The sequence below is a fragment of the Heloderma suspectum genome, chromosome 5, assembly GCF_057233095.1.
Source record: "Heloderma suspectum isolate Gila_16-S chromosome 5, 16-S_ref, whole genome shotgun sequence".
Taxonomy (NCBI): domain Eukaryota; kingdom Metazoa; phylum Chordata; class Lepidosauria; order Squamata; family Helodermatidae; genus Heloderma; species Heloderma suspectum.
The window spans coordinates 182,548,428-182,567,622 of record NC_139462.1 but is presented as its reverse complement, the minus strand read 5'-3'; the positions used below and the strand labels follow the sequence as shown (position 1 = coordinate 182,567,622).

At 43.4% G+C, this 19,195-nt stretch overlaps 1 protein-coding gene and 1 pseudogene across 1 annotated transcript in view; one reads left to right on the top strand and one right to left on the bottom strand.

The window, feature by feature from the left end:
- Positions 1–19,195, top strand: part of LOC146344920 (ATP-dependent translocase ABCB1-like) — a 216,791-nt pseudogene that overhangs the window by 54,472 nt on the left and 143,124 nt on the right.
- The window catches only part of LOC146344922 (ATP-dependent translocase ABCB1-like), a 66,526-nt gene continuing 59,030 nt past the window's right edge, over positions 11,700–19,195 (bottom strand). The window contains exons 25-28 of the mRNA XM_084856063.1: positions 16,679–16,876; positions 16,192–16,398; positions 13,556–13,702; positions 11,700–13,419 (exon numbers count right to left, since the gene is read on the bottom strand). Of these exons, the coding sequence (XP_084712189.1) occupies positions 13,222–13,419; positions 13,556–13,702; positions 16,192–16,398; positions 16,679–16,876 (750 nt within the window). The 3' untranslated portion in view covers positions 11,700–13,221. The remainder of the gene's footprint in view (positions 13,420–13,555; positions 13,703–16,191; positions 16,399–16,678; positions 16,877–19,195) is intronic.

Below are 19,195 nucleotides of genomic sequence, written 5' to 3'. Positions count from 1 at the left end.
TAAACTGTAAGATCTGTCCTATTCCTAGAACCAGAAAAAGATTGTATGGAAAAGTCATGCCCAAGACACAAAGAGCTGAAAAAGTGTTCTACATGCCCAAGCAGCTTTGGGGTTGTGTTTGTCAAAGAGCACCCCTCCTCCCGGTGACGTGGCAAACAGCTTTTGAAATTGAAGAGATGATGATATGGAAAGAGGGGGGAAATTCCTGTTCAAAGAGGAGGGGAAATAAAAAACACCACTGGGTCTGATCAAGGCCTTGAGCTCACCTAAAGTAGCTCTTTGGCTCCCACTCATTATTAAAGCTGGCTGTGCCATGTTTCTATAACCACCATCAAGTAATGCTCAAGCACTGCAGATACCATGTGCATCTTCAACCATTGATATGAATACATCTTCCTGAGGAGGAAAAGAGTCTTATTTATAATTTGCTTTGTTACAGATTTTGTTGTGTTTTGTTTTTAATGTGGATTTTTTGTTAGCTACTTGAGCACCATTTTTTGGCAAAAAGGTGGGATAAAATTAAATGTTGATTTTAACTTTTTAAATAGTAATAAAAATGTTTGGACAGTAAGTAACGAATAAGAAAATATATTGGTAAGATTGGAACAGACATGAAGGCCATCAGCCCCAATATTCTGCCCCGCTGCGGGACCCTCTACATAGAAACTGGCAGCATATATAAGATATAACTTGTACAAAAATTAACTTGTACAATTCAGCCCACATGATGCTAGAAGCAGAGATCAAGTTCAAACCTGGTGGTCTACCTCAAAGGTGCCTACAGAACTTACAGCAACTAAGCCCAGCAATAAACTGCAGGGAAAGGTATACTCAGAAAACATCTTTAAAAGACTTGGGGCATATTCCAAACACATTTTAAGGTGTTTTTATTTTTTTAATTAGATTTATATCTTGTATTTCTTCCAAGAAGCTTGAAGGGTCATATGTATTAATCCCCATCCCATTTTATCCTCACAACAACCCTGCGAGGGTGGGTTCAGCTGAGAGATAATGATTGATCCATGGACAGCTAGTGAGATTCTTGGCTCAGTGAGGATTTGATCTTGGCTGTCCCCAGTCCTATTCCATTACACCACATCGGCTCTCTAGTATCCTGGTTTAATACCAATATCTCATGAAGGAAGGTGACAGAAGGTCTCTACCTGCTTGCCAGTGGTGCAGCCAGACAAACCAGAGAGATGCACTGCCTGCTGGGAACACCTTGACTTCAGTGGTCAATCAGCATCACTGGTTGGTCCACCGGAGTCCAGGGGAGGTGGCCTAGGTGGAACACCTGCATCAGAGAGTTCCCCCTCTGGTGCACTCTTAGGTCACAAGTTGGGTGTCCCATGTGGTATCAAACATTGTTCTTTTCCTTTCTTTTTCAACTTGCTCAAACACAAATAGGGCATCCTATGAAGCTCTTGCTCTTCTATACATTATATACAAGAGTAAATCTGAGTATGCCAGGAAGTACAAAAATGTTTTCTAATGGCAACTGAATGATTTCTCTTTATCTGTAGTTGGGTACCAACAGTGGCTGCCATACTGGTTTTAAATGATGGAGATGCAAGATAGGTAGGTGAAGATATGACATATCTGCTAGTGTATGTTTCCAAGTTGCTTTCCATTTCTCTTAAAAGAAGGAATTATGTGTAACTCAATCTTGCTTTGTCATATACTTGGCAAACACATGCAGAAATTAGTATCATTGCTAGTATCTATTTTTTTTCATTGCCACTTCTTTTTAGAGTCTCATATCACAAACATTTTATGGGTTTTTTTTAGTGTTTTCCTCAGTTTCTGAGCTGAATTTGAATATCCCTCTCCAAATGGTGCTTCTAAATCAGGGCTGGGCGGAGAGGTAGATCTACAGATGTTTTGGACTTCAATTACCAGAAGCCCCTAGCAACATGGGCAGTGGTGAGGTATGCTGGGCATTGGAGTCCAAAACATCTGAAGATATGCTTTCTGCCCACTCTTGTTCTACATAACCTAAACAGTAACTTTGGTTCTTTGTACCCAGTATTAATTTCTTAGAAGTAAAGGCCAATTTGTACTTGAAGCTTTGGTTCAGCTACAGGTCATGTATAATCTATTTTACGATCATGGTATTTTAGGATTCCTCAAGTACTTTGCAATTTAATACTTTATAAAACTACAACAAATGTTTAAGTTTAATGTTTACATTATAACAAGTTAATTTCCAAACCCTGAGACAATCCTAAGGTCAACTTTTTATCAGCCTTATTAACATCTGCAGCTTGTTAAACAGGTGTTTAGCTGAAAAATATTCATCTCATCAAAACAAGGAGCTTCACCTGAGGGCCAAACTGTTAACTCAAACCTGGTTCACAAGTAACAAGAAGCCACCATGGGAGAATTTCCCCACAGGGTGTCTTCTCGTGGTGGTGGTTACCATTTTGAATATTCAAGCCATGGTGGAGGCACGCCATAGCTTGTCGTTACGTGCGAACCCGGCAAGGGTGGTTTGTTGCAGTGCTTGACAAGTCACCCAGAACCCATGGGCTGTTGTTGGGTTGCAGATGGCTTGTCAAGCCCCCCAACAGTCCACCCTCATGCGATTTGCATGTAACCACAAACTATGGTGTGCCCTTACCACAGCTTGAAAATGGTGGCCTCTGCTGCAAAAAGACACTCCAAAGAGAAATTCCCTCATGGGAGCTTCTTGTTACATGTGAACCAGGTCTCTCTGTGGTATCAATTAGGGAATGTATAAGTTATCGAGAACAAACAACCATAAAATATGCATCACTGCACATCAAAGGATTTATGTCCAATGTACAAGATGTAGGAGGTGTCTTCACCAGTTAGAATGTAGCTGTGTTGAATTAGACACCCGTGATTACTTATAGATGCAGTTTGTTTCTTAGGAACTGTTCTTGTTGCTGTTTCTTTGCTATCTTTAGAAAACAGCTGTGACTTTCTATAAGCACTGTTGATATTATGAATACGTAATTTAAAATCTTAATAAAAATATATTTTTAAAAAAGAATGTGGTTATGCTCTGTTGTCCTAGACCAGGGATGGGCAACTGTGAGCCAGCCTGGGGCAAAAATGTTTTCTTTTAATTGCTAGTTTGCCACTAAAGTTTGGCAGCAAACCACTTAGGTATGCTGCCTAAGACCATTAAATTTATAACAGTCAGGTGGAATGGTGGGGAGAAGGATACAATGAAAATAAAATAAGGTACACACATGGATCTCCTTGGAACATTTTTTAAATTTGCATTTTGAAATCAATGTGTATCCTTTTGAGCCATTAGATGTCACTATTACAGGCATACTTATTGAGCGTGAGAAAGATGTTTGTATGCCAATGCTGCTTCTGGGCTCTGAGATCAGGGTACAGCCCAAGATCCCTACCTCTCTCCTCAGATCCTAAACACACTGCTCTATATTGGTGGGCAATAGATAAAGATAATATTGTCTTTTCCATGTACTTATTCATTTATATTTATATATAATTTGTTTCTGGTCCACTTTTCAGGGCAGAAGTCCTCCCAAGGTGACTTACCACAATAAATGTAATATAATGAAAACTAGGGCTGTGCACTGCTTCAGTCTGAATCCTGAATAACCAAGTGAAGTGGGCTGCCTTGGTATGATCTGAAGCAGATCAGAACAGCGCTAAGGCACCCCAGAGCGAAGTGGTTCATCGCCGAGGTGCCTCAGTCTGCTTTGGAGCTACTGAAGCCATTCCAAGACAGCCTGTCTCCCACTGTATCAACTTGTGAAAGATCAGGGAGGGCTGAGGAGGAGGTTCGTTGTCTCCCCCACCCCCTCTCTAATAGGGTTTACCTTTCATTCTTTTCTAGATTCTTCATTTAAAAAACAAACATTTTAAAAAGTACTTTAGTTTTTCTTGCCTCGTTCTTTAGCTCCCCTGCCCCAACCCTTCTCAAATCTCAACAATTAGTTTTCCCTTACTTTCTGTCTAGAATATATATATATATATATATATATATATATATATATATATTCTAAACTTTCCTTTCCTTGTTCTTTGTTCCCCTCCACCACCACCCCGCCCTTCTCATTCCTGTATTCCTTCCCTTCCCATTTTTGATCTTTTCCCTGTTGTTGTTGTTGTTGTTATAAAAAAAAAAACCCTTTTCTCTTCTGTTAGGATTATAGATAGTCCTCCCCTGCTTGCTTGTAGGTAGTTCAGTGTTTGCTTTTCTTTTGCTCGTGTGTGCGCATGTGTGCGCGCCCACGCGCATGCATGTTTATGTTGAGGACAAGCAAACAATGTGTGGCAAAGCACTACATAGTCCACATTTCAAAAAACAGTGGGCAAAGCACTACACAACATGTATTATTTACATTTTATATTACACTGTGTGGCAAAGCAAGCCCAATATGAGGCATCTTCAGGGCCTTGGCAGGGGCAGAGGTGGGCAAAGTGCTGGTGGGACCAGCAGCACTGGTAGCCAAGTTGGGTCACCCCCAGTCTGGATAGTGCATCCTGGGGTAGGGCAGCAGAGTGCAGAGCCAAGTCACAGAGGTCATTGTTTGAGAAGGCTGGTGGTGCAGGCAGAAGTAGTCGCACTCTTGCCCAAGGTGGAACAGCATCTCCTTCTGTAGTGGAAGAAGGGACCCGCTGATGGACATCACGTCAGACGTGTCTGATGTCCTCGGTGTGATGGAGGGCCAAGAGGTGAGATCCTCCAGGGTGTGGGGGAGGACGAGCAGCAGGCAGAGGCTCACTCTCCAGCACCGAACCCCTCTTCCATTGTTCGCCCTGCTCATGTGGTGATAGGCAGTCTCTGTCTCCACAGAAACAGCAGCATCGTGTGGGCCACTTTGAGGTGACAGCTGATCCCAGCACTGCCATCTGCCACCACTGCAAGGTGTCTTTGAGCAGGGGGAAACAGCCAGGGCACTACACCAGCAGCAGCCTGCTCCTGCACTTAAGGAGGCAGCACCAATCGGTCTTGCTTGTGGAAGAGGCCCCCACGTCCCAGCAGCCAGGCAGCAGAGGCAAGGAGAAGGCTGGTGGTGCTGTAACTCCTGCAAGCTAGGGATGTACAAAAGTCACTTACCTATTCGCGGATTATGTTGATGGGGGGGAGGCGTTTCGTCCCTCCCCCCAAGAATCCTCGTGGGGGGGAGGCGCTCCATTCCTCCCCCCCGGAATTCTCCGCGGCTGGCTGTGCTCCGCGGCAGCTTCGCGGAGCAGCCAGCCAGGCCCAGCCAGGCCAGAGCCGTCCGCAGCCGGATTTCCGGCCGCGGAGGGCTCTGGGTAAAAAAACAACAACCCGCATACGCAAATGGCGGTGGCTACGGCCGCCGACATTTGCATTCCTTATTTTTGCCCTCTTAATCTACGTAAATATTTACGTAGACTATGATGGCAAAAATAAAGGGGAACGCAAATAGCGTAGCAGGCGCTATTTGCGTCCTTTTTTGATTCCCCATTTTAGCCTACGTAAATATTTACGTAAGCTAAAACGTCGAATCAAAAAGGGACGCAAATAGCACCCGCTACGCTATTTGGGTTCCCCTTTATTTTCGCCGTCATAGTCTACGTAAATATTTACGTAGATTAAGAGGGCAAAAATAAGGAACGCAAATGGCGGCGGCTGTAGCCGCCGCCATTTGCGTACGCGGTTTTGTTTTGTTTTTTAACCCACCCAGCCATGATAGCCTACGTAAAGATTTACGTAGCCTATCACGTCATGGTTTTTTTAAAAAAAACCTAGTCATGATAGGCTACGTAAATCTTTACGTAGCCTATCATGTCTTTCTTTTTCTTTTTTCTTTTTCTTTTTTTACAAGAGTGGAAATGGCGGTGGCAGCTGGTCGGAAGACCAGCCGCCACAGCCGCCGCAGCCGCCGCCGCCCAGAGATGAGTCTCGTCTCCCGGAGATGAGTCCACGGAGTTCGGGGGGCTGAATGCACTAGCATTCGGCCTCACCGTGATCCATGGCGGAATTCTCTGCCATCCCTATTGCAAGTTCTCCGTTTCTCACCCCAAGAGGCTTAGGCAGGCCCTTCACAGCCTTGGGTGTCCCTTCATGGTTTAGCTCATGGCGTCATTGAGGTGCTCAAGCTCCAGGACCACGACAAGGTAACAATCTATAATCCCACTGAACCCAATTGAACTTACGGCTGAGTATACATACATAGGATTGGGCTATAAAAAACCAGCAAAACCAGTTTGTCTATTTATTTCCCAAGCACCTGAATAGCTATCAGTTCTTCTGTCTGCTTTGCAGGGCCCCAGGTTAGTGCATCTGAGTCAGAGAATGAACATAATGTACAAAATAGGTTATAGAAGTAAATCTCTCCCCAAAATATATAGCAACAGCAAATATGTATGATAGGGAAAGCACTGTGGAAATATACAGTCAGGGCCAGAAATATTGGAACAAGGACAACTGTTTTGGCAGTTGGCCTCTGTACACCACCACATTGAAGTTGAAAGGAAGCACACCCAGGTGGGAGTGAAGTCAGGACTTTCACCTTCAAGGGGGTTGACAAAAGTGGGCACTAACCATTCAGGAAGTACAGCCAGTGGCATACACACACACCCATCATTGGTGGCTCATAAGTAATGGAACGAATGGCTGACAAGCAGCTGCATGGCCAGGTGTGGCCTGTTTCCTGGATACCCCATGACCAATCAAGCAGATAAAAGGCCTGGAGGTGGTTCTGAGTGTTACATTTGCATTTGTTAGCTGTTCACTGGAACTCCCAACATGAGGTCCAAACAAGTGTCCATGTGAGTGAAGGAGGCCATCATTAGGCTGAGGAAACAAAATAAACTCATCAGAGAGATAGCAAAAACAGTGGGAGTGGCCAACACAACAGTTTGGAACATCCTGAAAAAGAAGGACTTAACTGGCAAGCTCAGCAACAGCAAAAGGTCTGGAAGACCATGGAAGACAACTAAAGGGGATGACCGCAGAATGCTGCTCATGGTGAAGAGGAACCCTTTCACAACATCTAGCCAAGTCAAGAACGCTCTTGAGGAGGTAGGCATGTCATTGTCAACATCTACAGTAGAGAGGCAGCTTTATGAATGTAAATACAGAAGCTTCACAACAAGGCGCAAACCACTGGTAACACCAAGAACAGACAGGCCAGATTAGCCTTTGCCAGCAAACACCTAAAAAAGCCGGCCCAGTTCTGGAATAAGATTCTTTGGACTGATGAAACCAAGATTAACTTGTACCAGAATGATAGGAAGAGAAAAATATGGAGAAGGAAAGAAACAGCTCATGATCCAAAGCATACCACATCATCTGTCAAACATGGTGGAGGCAGTGTAATGGCATGGGAATGTATGGCTGCCAATGGAGCTGGGTCACTGGTGTTTATTGATGACCTGACTGCTGATAAACGCAGCAGGATGAATTCTGAAGTGTATAGGGCTATACTTTCTGCTCAGATTCAGACAAATCCTGCCAAACTGATAGGACGCCGCTTCATATTGCAGATGGATAATGACCCAAAACATACAGCAAAAGCTACCCAAGAGTTTCTCAAGGCAAAGAAGTGGGATGTTCTTCACTGGCCAGGTCAGTCACCTGATCTCAACCCAATAGAGCATGCTTTTCACTTACTGAAGACAAGACTGAAGTAGGGATGTACGAAAGTCACTTACCTTTTAACGAAATGTGATTCGAGGTGGGGGGGAGGCGCTCCATCCCTCCCCCAAAAATTCTGGCTGGGGGGGAGGCACTCTGTCCCCCCCCCAAATTCTGGCCGGGGGGAGAGGCGCTCCATCCCTCCCCCCCGAAATTCTGGCCGGCTGGGTCCGCAAATGGTGGCGGCCATAGCCGCCGCCATTTGCGTCCCTGCAGTCAGCCATGATAGGCTACGTAAATGTTTACGTAGCCTATCACGGCTGAGTAAAAACAAAACAAAACGCGCGTACACAAATGGCGGCGCCCATGGGCACCGCCATTTGCGTTCCTTATTTTGGCACGTCTAGTCTACGTAAACATTTACGTAGACTACGGCGAAAATAAGGGGAACGCAAATAGCGTAGCATCTACGCTATTTGCGTTCCCCTTATTTTCGCCGTAGTCTACGTAAATGTTTACGTAGACTAGACATGCCAAAATAAGGAACGCAAATGGCGGCGCCCATAGGCGCCGCCATTTGCGTACGCTCGTGTTTTTTGTTTTTTGTTTTACTCAGCTGTGATAGGCTACGTAAACATTTACGTAGCCTATCACGGTATTTTTTAAAAATCTAGCCGTGATAGGCTACGTAAATCTTTACATAGCCTATCACTTTTTTTGTTTTTTTGTTTTTTTTACTGGAAATGGCGGTGGTGGTGGCAGCCGGTCGGAAGACTGGCTGCCGCAACTGCCGCCGCCAAACTGCCGCCGCAGCTGCCGCCGCCAGGAAGATGCGCCCAAGGTAAGTTCCATCCCGGGGTCGGGGGTGGGGCAGACCGTTTCGCCACCGATTTCGGGGGGCCGAATGCGCTGGTATTCGGCCTCCCCGAGATTCGTGGTCGAAATTCTCTGACATCCCTAGACTGAAGGCAGAAAGACCCACAAACAAGCAGCAGCTGAAGGCAGCTGCAGTAAAGGCCTGGCAAAGCATCTCGAGGGAGGAAACTCAGCATTTGGTCATGTCCATGGGTTCCAGACTTCAGGCAGTCATTGACTGCAAAGGATTTTCATCCAGGTATTAAAGGCGATCCTTAAGTTTGAAATGATGTTGGTTTGTTCCATTACTTATGAGCCACCAACGATGGGTGTGTGTGTATGCCACTGGCTGTACTTCCTGAATGGTTAGTGCCCCACTTTTGTCAAACCTCTTGAATTACAGCTGAAAGTCCTGACTTCACTCCCATCTGGGTGTGTTTCCTTTCAACTTCAATGTGTGGTGTACAGAGGCCAACTGCCAAAACAGTTATCCTTGTTCCAATATTTCTGGCCCTGACTGTACAACATTTCTCTATCATTGTAGCCTTGATGTTCACAGAAATACTGATCACAGTGACAATCTGATGGGTGCAGCAAATTGCTCCTGTTGAGCTAATAACTTGAAACTTGGCATCTGTTATCTACCTGATGAAGTGTACAATTGTGCAAATTTCAGCCAGTCTGATCAAAATTGCTACAGGCACAGCAAGTTAAAACCGTTGAAAATTGACACATTTACTCCTTTTACTCCAATGTGTGGTATGTCATAACATATTTCTTTCAAATTTGGGTGAAAACTACTGATGTATTTTGTTCAGGCTTGTCAAATGAAGCCCTTTGTTGGTTTGGAGAAATTCTGACCTATTAATTCAAAGGCTATTAAAGTTTCCTTGCCCTCTTAGACCCTATAGCAGCAACTGCTAGCAAAGTTATGTCATGCATGCTCAGTTCCATTCTGAAATAAGAATGCTGCCGTAGTCCAATATTTTCAGAGGGATTCTATGTTGAAATCCACTATATTTTATGTGTAATGCTTATTCCTTTGGCTATGGAATGTGACCTCACAAGATCAGACCACATGTTACCACACAGATTAGGACCCTAGGATGGAAGGGGGGGGGACTTTAACTCTTCATTCCACCTCCCCCACTTGTGGTCCCAATCTGGATCAGGTCCCCCATTCCTCCAATTTATATTGCTAAAAAGGTACCAAATTTGTTATGAAGTAGCTCACCCTAAATGAACAGCACAGGCTCCGTTTGGAAGCAAGGCCAATAAGCCAGCCCAGATGTCTTCATCCCCCAGCTTCAGAGAAGCTGGAAAAGCACAAAAATGGGGGCTAAGTTTGTTGGGTACAACTAGTTCAGCAACCCAGTTTCTTCTAATTGACTTCCTAAATGTATGCCCGAAAGGCAAAGGTGGGGGTAAATACTGAGCAAAATGATGAATATACTGAATGCCAAGATACCTGCCCATGCACCTAGTCACTGCACTGAAGCTGCTCCTGTTGTTTTCTTAACATGCGTAGTGAAGACAGCCATCATCTCCAAGCACCTGCATTTGTCTGGATGCAGCTCAGTCTTTTGTTAATGGCGAGCACCCCTGTTTCCCAGTAAAAGGAGCCAGCTTTGCAAGTGTTTTGCCACGTTGTCATACGGGTTGTGACATCACTTCTTTTGTGTGAACAGTATAAGAAGCAGGGGTCTTCCCCAGCAAAAGGTCACCTTTTTGCTATGGAGAACTGGTGTCACATGTCTGACTGTGACTGACTGACAACCCAGGGGGCTGTTTCATCACAGGACTCTCCCTAGCTCACCCACTCTCCTGAGGAGCTGTCAAGCTATTCTCCTGGTGAGACCAGCAAACTCAGCATCCTGCCACTATCAGACAAGCCCAGTTTGTAAGCTCCCAGTGCTACAGTTCTGCCCCCAACCCAGCTTTTCCAGCCTTGTTGGCGCATAGCTTGGCAGGAGAGGTCCATGTTGCCCCCATGCAAACACAAGCTTCATTTAAAAGAGATATTTTTTTTCCCTTTTCCTCTGTGCCCTGCAACTGGGGGTGCAATGCTTGCTACTTCCTGTCTGCAGGGAAGGATTTCAGCCTAGGGAAAGGTTATGTTGCTCTGAGGGTCTTCATGCAGATCATAGTCTCTGCCCCCTTGTTCTGTGGGTGTGTTTGTGTGTTGCAATTTGGAGCTGTGAATAGCTGGTAACTAGGCTAAATTTCATTGAGATTCCTTCATTCATTCAGTGTTCTTTAAACTACCAGTTTAGTAGCCAGTCCATTAAAGTCAATGGATATTATCACATGTCAAGAGTTCTGACGTGTGAGAAGTATGGAGTAGCAGGAAAGTAACAATCTCAAACAAGTTGTGAGGTAATTTTGAGGCTGAGAGCATCACTGTGCCTGACAAGCAGATCATTAATGAAGAGAAGGGAATCAAAAAAAGGTATGCTGCTGTAATCTTGAGCAGGCTTATTCAGAAGTAAGCCTTTCTAAACAAAGACCAGCATATCTATTCATTTACACACATGTACCCAGCTAATGATGTGCATGTATTTGTGTTTCAAAATCTTTCTACAAGCTGGAAATACTTCAGTACTATTAAGAACATAAGACCCTGCTGGATCAGCCATCTAGTCCAGATTTCTGTTCACACAGTGGCCAAGCAGCTGTCCACAGGAAACCCACAAGCAGGGCACGAGTGCAACAGCACCTTTCTGCCCATGTTCCTCAGCAACTGGTGTACATAGGAATACTGCCTCTGATATTGGAGGTAGCATACAGCCATCAGGACTAGTAGCCATTGATAGCCTTATCCTGCATGAATTTGTCTAATTTCCCTTTTAAGTCATCCAACTTGGTGGCCATCACTACTTCCTGTGGTTGCAAATTCCATAGTTTAACTGTGTGCTGTGTGAATAAGTACTTTTATCTGTCCTGAATCTCCCACCAATCAACTTTCATGGGATGACCCTTGGTTCTAGTATTATGAACCTATCTAGCATACTTATCCACATTTTCCACACCATGCATCATTTTGTACACCCCTGTCATATCTCCCCTTACTTGCCTTTTTATAGCAAAGAAAGGGTTGGCTGGCTGCACCACAGGGAGGCAAAAGGATACTTATTGTCCCTGTCCTTCATAAGATATTGTTATTAAACCCAATATACTGGAGAGTCAGTGTGGTGTAATGGAATAGGATTGGGTTCATCCAAGTTCGAATCCCCACTCAGCAATTAATCTCACTAGGTATCAGTTTCTCCTGCTAGTTTCTATGTAGAGGGTCCTTCAGGTCTGTTCCAACCTTACCAATATATTTTCTTATTAGCTACTTACTGTCCAAATATTTTTATTAATATTACAAAAGTTAAACTCAACATTTATTTGATATTATTCCATCTTTTTACCAATAAATGGTGCTCAAGGCAGCTAATAAAAAACCCAGCTTAAAAACAAAATCGTCATTAACACATAACATAAAAACAAGTAAATTAAAAACATAACAAAAAAGTAACAAACAAGACCCAGACAATTAAAAGCTCCATTTAGCAACATCATATTACAAAAGCAAATCTGTAACAAAGCAAAATATAAGTATCTTTCATTCCTCAGGAAGATGTATTCATATGCTGGACCTGTTTGCATGATCAAACAGTCCACCATTCCACAGTGGTATGTGGCATGTGCTTAGGAATGGCGGAGAATTCCACCACGGACTCCAATGAGGCCGGATTCTAAGAATCCGGAGTCCCCGGCGGAATGAAAGACTCACCTCCGCCACCTGGGGGAATCCGCACTGTCCGGATCCTACCTGGCACCATCCGTCTGCTGCCGTCCGCTGCTGGCCATTGCTGCCTGTCTTCAGATGCAAATGGCGTCCGGCGTAGCAGATGCCATTTGTGTCCCTGCCTTTTGCCGTGATAGGCTACATAAATCTTTACATAGCCTATCATGGCAAAGAGCAGGGATGCAAATGGCGTCCGCTACGCCAGATGCCAGTTGCGTGGCAGTGGCCAGAAGTCTGGCTGCGGACGGTGGCTCTGTGGACTCACTGCAGACCGGAGCTGGCCAGGGAGGATTCCGGCGGGAGGGATGGATCGCCGACCTCCACAGCAGACTGGTGAATATGTTTCGTACACCCCTACATGTGCTGGTGACCATTTTGAATAATCAAGCTGCAACTGTGGCTTGTTGTGTCATACAAACCAGGTGTGTGTGTTGGGGGGGGTGTTGTGCAAGAGTTAAACAACTCTTGCAGAACCCATGGCCTATTTTAGGGGTATGTGAGGGTCATTTAACCCCTGCACAACTCATCCCTGCTGAGTTCGGATTACATGACTTTTCAGGGTGGTGCCTGCAGGCACTGCAACTCATTGTAGCTTAAATAAGCCACAACGAGCCACAGCAATCGTGTGAACCCAGTCAATATGTATGAAGATGCACATGGTATCTGCAGTGCTTGAGCATTACTTGATGGTGGTTATAGAAACATGGCACAGCCAGCCTTAATAATGAGTGGGATCCAAACAGCTACTTTAGGTGGGCTCAAGGCCTTGACCAGACCCAGTGGTGTTTTTTATTTCCCCTCCTCTTTGAACAGGAAATTCCCCCCTTTCCCTATCATCATCCCTGCAGTTTCAAAAGCTGTTTGCCATGTCACCGGGAGGAGGGGTGCTCTTTGACAAACACAACCCCAAAGCTGCTTGGGCACGTAGAACACATTTTCAGCTCTTTGTGTCTTGGCCATGACTTTTCCATACAATCTTTTTCTGGTTCTAGGAATAGGACAGATCTTACAGTCTAGGCTAATGAGATGCTTGTGCACTGACAAGTGCATAATAGAATCCCTTCAATGCCAGCAGCTGGCTGTGAGTTCCCTGTTCCATGACTTTGCCATTCCGGATTACTGCTATGATGTCCGAATTCTGGATAGTTGACAATCTGTGAGCAATAACAATGCAGGTTCGACCTTTTCTAGCATCGTCCAAGGCTTGCTGGACAATCTGCAATCAAAGGCAAAAGGTGCAAGACAGCTTTACAATACCAGCAGAAATAGAGCATTTTTCCTCTTTAGATAATTTAAAACCAGTCAACTATTTCTTATACGTATTGTAGGAAGCAAGCCAAGGGCTTACTAACCTTTTCACTTTCTGTGTCAAGAGCCGATGTGGCTTCATCCAGAAGCAGAACTGCTGGTTTTCGGACAAGGGCACGGGCAATGGCTATTCTTTGTTTCTGTCCTCCTGAAAGCTGAGTTCCTTTATTACCTACTCGAGTGTTGTATTTCTGTAGTTTGTTAAAAAAGAAAAGAAAAGAAAAAGCCCACAAGCTATGTGAGTGTTGTGGGAAATCCTAGTTACAGGGCAGTATGAATCGCTCCAGTGTGCCCGTGACCAGGTTTGCATGATCACTGGGGGTTGCAGTGTGGTGCTGCATGCCAGGCAGCTTTTGAAAATCCAAACTGCAACTGCAGTTTGTTGTGTCATCTCACCTTGGCATGGTTAACAAACCACCCATAGGCTGTTCTAGGGTTGTGTGTGATCTGTTAAATAAACCACGGTGGGCTGCTTGATCATATGAACTGGCCCACTGTAACCCCTATGATGTCAATGGTTTAGTCCCTTAGGGTGGAGTCTTCATTCAGGGGAGAGCTAGGAAGAAAAGAGTCAGCTTGTTCCCCTGGGAAGCTGAATGCTGGAGAACTAGTGAATGATTATGGGCTCTCATCACCTTGCATAATGGCTAAGACCTTGAAATGACAATCTGTAAGCTGCCACTTGTGGTCGTCCTATGGTCTAGAGTTAAAGTATCTACAAAAAGAGGACTGAATTGTCCATGTTCTGGAGCTGGAAAAACAGTGGGACTGGCTAACTGCAAAGTTCCAGACAAGATTTCAAGATTTCTGTTTGGACTCAGAAGGACTATTTGTTGCACTTATTTGTATTGGGCAATTGTTGTATATTTTTGTATAACTGCAGTTCTTACTAACAACATGCTTGTCAGTTATCTTTGCACGTTTTATTCTAATTAAGCCACATAGAACACACATAAGCAGAGATTATACTATCTCAAAGTTTTGCAAATCGATAATAATAAAAGTGTGTGTGTGGTGTGTCTGTCTGTCTGTCTGCGTCTACCAAGACCATGAAACCTAGACACCCGAAGCTTGACATGCACACTAAGGGAATCCCTAGCAGTGTGTACCTCAAGTTATTTGGTTTTAAAAATGCATACATTAATTTTAATTAATTTTAATTTGTCACTGTGTTTGAAGCCTGCAGTACTGTCTTCAGTCACTTGGTGGCAGACTTCCCTAACCAGCATGTAGCTTTGCAGTTGACACAGTTTGAAGCCAGTGGGGAGTAGTCCAACAGAGAGGATCATATGGCTTCCCCCTCTTCCCTGCTGTGGGGCAGCCCTCCCATCTCATGGAACTGTAGTGGATACCTCCTTTAGGGCGCTATAGCAGTGCACCATGTCAGGGGTGATGCCTGCAGGTGTGGCTTCACTCACAGTGGGCCGGCAAAATGGGTAAAATCCAACATAAGTCATACTTCAAGTAGACCCATTGAAATGAATGGGATTTAAGTTAGTCATGACTAATTTCAGTTCCATTCATTTCAATGGGTCTACTCTAAGGAGGACTTACATTGGATTTCACTGATATGCCCAACTCTTGTCAGCTGCATAACTTTGCTTGAAGGCTTTGCTGTATCAGACTAAGGGCTATTCCAACCTGTATGAAAATAAAGGAGCGTTCACCTTGAAATGTCCATGTTAAAAGAAAAAGGACTGACCAACCCCACTTCTCAAACATCGCTAACGTAAAGATCAAATAAAATGCCAATATTAGAAGAACTCACTACTTAATTCAGACTTTCGTTAGCAAAAGAGATCAGTGAAGTTTTATTAAAAAGAAAGTCTTTAAAAAAGAGGCTCAGTCTCAGGAAGTTTGGCTTGATGATGTCCTACTTAAATCAATGAGATGTGCAGCCAGCCACATACTGTGCATGTTTACTCAGAAGTCATTTCCCCTGTGTGCTGCAGGGTTTACTCTGAGATAAGTGTCGATAGGAATGCAACCTTGACAAACAGTTGAGCAGTCAGGATTGCAAACCTGAGCAGACTTACTTGGAAGTAAGTTTCCAATGGTTTCCATGCCAAACTTTCAGTCAACATAGTAAAACTAAAACTGGGCTTCAAGCCTCAAGCAGGATTTAGGCAGAATGGACTTTTGCTAGACTGTGCCCCAGGTTTTTAAGGAAAAGAACAGCAGTAGGACTTAAAAATGGAATATTGCTCCTTTTGTATTTAGCTGTTCATTAGACATGGGGCAACTTCACACTAAGCTTTTACCCTGTGATTGAGATTGCTCCGTCACAGAAGTCTGGGGGCTCTTTAGATGATGCCGTGATCATTCAAGGTCTCTCCTGCAGTAAACTCCCTTTGTTCCATTTCTGAATACATCGTAGATAATGAGCTATCAAATTACCCCGTTGTGCTCTGCTTCAGTTTCCTCCATGAAAAGAGTAAAAGCGGCAAGAAGAGGAGTGAGATCAATGAAAGATAATGGAAGACTCAGATACAGGGAGAAGGGGGGGAAGGGGGTGGGGGGAAAGGAAACACCTGAAAAAGGGAGCGGTGATCCTGCATTTAAAACGGAAGCAGAAAGCCCCATTTTAAATGTAAGATTTTAGGCTGGTGTAGAGATGCCCATGGTTTGTGTTCTCATGCAGAAAGGAAGTGCTGGATAATGTAAGGACGTCTTTATTTACCTCTGGGAGATTTTCAATGAAGTTGTGAATATTAGCTGCTTTAGCTGCTGCTTCAACTTCTTCCTGGCTGACATCCCTGCTGTTGTCTCCATACTGGATATTCTCTGCGATGCTGCAGTCAAACAGAATAGGTTCCTGCTGCACAAGGCCCAGTCTGGATCTCAGCCACTGGATATGCAGAGACTTGGTGTCCACTCCATCTGCCAACTGCAAGCAGAAAGGGAAGTAGAGAAACTGGGGAACAGCCTTCCCACCATGCACGACTGGCATCCTGGGCCATTTGCTTGTGTGGATCACGGCTCTCATACTTCCTCCACCTCCGCTCCACTCAGGGTAAATGTGAAGACCACAGCAGACAACCCACACCGAAAAGCAGCTCTAGACAGAGGGAATCCGTTCCAGCTGGCAGACGGGGCCATTTGCCAGAGGAATGTTTTTTATGTAATGTTTCTTCTCGGCGAAGATGCTGATGGAGCCTCCAACTCACCACTTGTCCTGATCCTGGGTCGTAGAACCGCTCCAGAAGCTGAACGGAGGTGCTCTTGCCGCAGCCGCTGCTCCCCACCAGCGCCAGAGTCTGCCCCTTGTCAACCTTGATGTTGAGCCCTTGCAAAACCGGGACTTCTGTTCTGGCTGGATATACAAAGTGGATGTCCCTGAATTCAATGTTGCCTTCGAGTTTCTCCTATGGGAAACAGGTGGGGAGAGAATGGACATAGAAATGTATCATGAAGATTTCACATATTGTTTTCCATTAGAATTTCTGTATTTTTTACATTAAAAATAATTCTGGAACACAAAACACTGTAACAATATCTAATGATTTTCTGGTAATGTCCTTTTCTTTACATACAAAGTAAAGAGATTTGATACTCTTTGGGAAGATATTTCCCAAATTTTTCTTTGTTTGATCTTTACAGAATCAATGTGATATTGTTCTAAATTTTCGTTTTTTTAAAAAAAAAATACTTTTATTTATTTTGTCTTTATAAATGAAATAATACCAACAACCTGATCAACAACTACAGTTTCCCAACAATGCAATATTCTTATGAGCACACAACAATAACAAAAAGAAAAAGAAAAAAGAGAAAAAAAGAAAAGAAATTTTCCTTTTCCCCCTTTTCTCTTCCCTCTCCTCTTTTAAAGGGTGAAATGTAAACTCCAATGCCAACGGGCTTCAGATGCCATTCTATTTTAAAAACTATACCTATATCATTAGCAATATTACAATTTAATAATCAACCTTACATTTCAATATCATATCATCAATCTTATAACAAGGAAGCAGGAACCTATAATTCATTCCCAATAACCATATATTGCCCTTAAGTTAAAATATAATAGTAATAATAATAAAGCTTAACAATTCAACCAACCAAAAATCTTACTGAGTAATCTTATAGTAATGATAATAGTAATAGTGATTTTTTTAAAAAAGATGAAATTATAATGTTATATAACAATAAAGCTTAAAAGCAACCTTACAACAATCAGTGATATATTTTATACTAGATATATAAATGGGTGTGTGCACAATACACCCTCAAACAATATATTTAAATACAGCATATCATATCTATTTTGGAAAAAGAGATTTTAAAGAAAAATAAAAAAGAGAAGAAAAATGAAAGAAAGTAAATGAATATATGTATAATCAGATACCTTCTGGCCTAGCCTGAATCATGTAGACTAAACATAAACAGTTAACAAAGCTTATTTAAAAATCCCAGTTCATGGGGCTGGAACAGAAATCTCACACATTTTTATGTTCATCCATGCCTCCACCATTTCATGATTTAGGAACTTCTTCATCTGACCTTCAGAAACAACGCAAAATGTAGCAGGATGTTTTAAATAATATTGTAAGTTCATTTGTTTTGCCATATTCTTCGCCTTGATGAATTGCCTTCTTTTATTCACCACCTCTTTGATGTAATCTGGAAACAACTTAACTTTATCTTGTTTCCAAAAAAGACTTCCACCCTCTCTTGCCAAACGCAGGACATAATTCTTTGTGGAGACTCTTGCAAATTGGACTATAATCGTGTGGATACTTTTAGCATTTGGCACACAAAATGCCTGCTCAATATCAAGTAAATAATCAGATGGCACAGGGAGTATTATCTCATGCAAAAGCTTGTCCACAAAGGTAGGGAAATTTACATCACCAGGCAGATTTTTAATCCCAGTAATACGTACATTGGATCTGCGCGTGAAGACCTCCAGTTAGGAAATTCTGGCAGATTTTTTTTGAAAAAAGCTTGTGTCGTAGTTTCATTTGCTGTCAGCCTATCTTGTAGCTCAAAGCGTTAATTAAATCCACAGCTCCTTGCAGGGCAGTGATGTAATTTTGGATTAAATCCAACCTCTTGGCTTGCTCCGCAAATTGCAAAGATAACGTTTTTATCAAAGTAAATAATTCCCCTATATCTTCTGTTCTCAGAGCTTTTGGCAAAGGTGGTACGGGAGGAGTGGGTGGTGATGCAATCTGCTTCCTTCTCCTTGGTGTAGCCATGTTTCTCTTCAAACAAATCTTGCAGGTCCTCAAATATTCTCAAATATTGTTGATATTCTTAAACCATCCCTCAGGTGTTGTTGATATTTCTTAATCCATATATTACAATGGAACATGTCAGCCCTGTTTTCTCCTATTAAATAGGAGTTTCAGAACAGCTTTTTGCAATGCTTAAACTCTGGGAAGATAATCCTGGAATTCAGCCCCCCCCCCCACACACACACACACACACTGCCTTGTGGGGATCACTTTTCTCCAAGATATTATCCAGATGCTGCCTTGCCCCCCGCTGTTTAATTCCAGGGGGGAGATGAAAAGGTTTTTCAACCTTTTAAAAAGCTGTTTGAGATAGCATCCCGCAGAGACTCTGCGGGATGCTGTGAGGGCGACATTGGTTCCAACTGGAAGTCGATATTGTTCTAAATTTTCTGAAGTGTTTTCTGAAAGGTGAAATTATGCTCTCTTTTTCATTTTTATGGAAAAAGA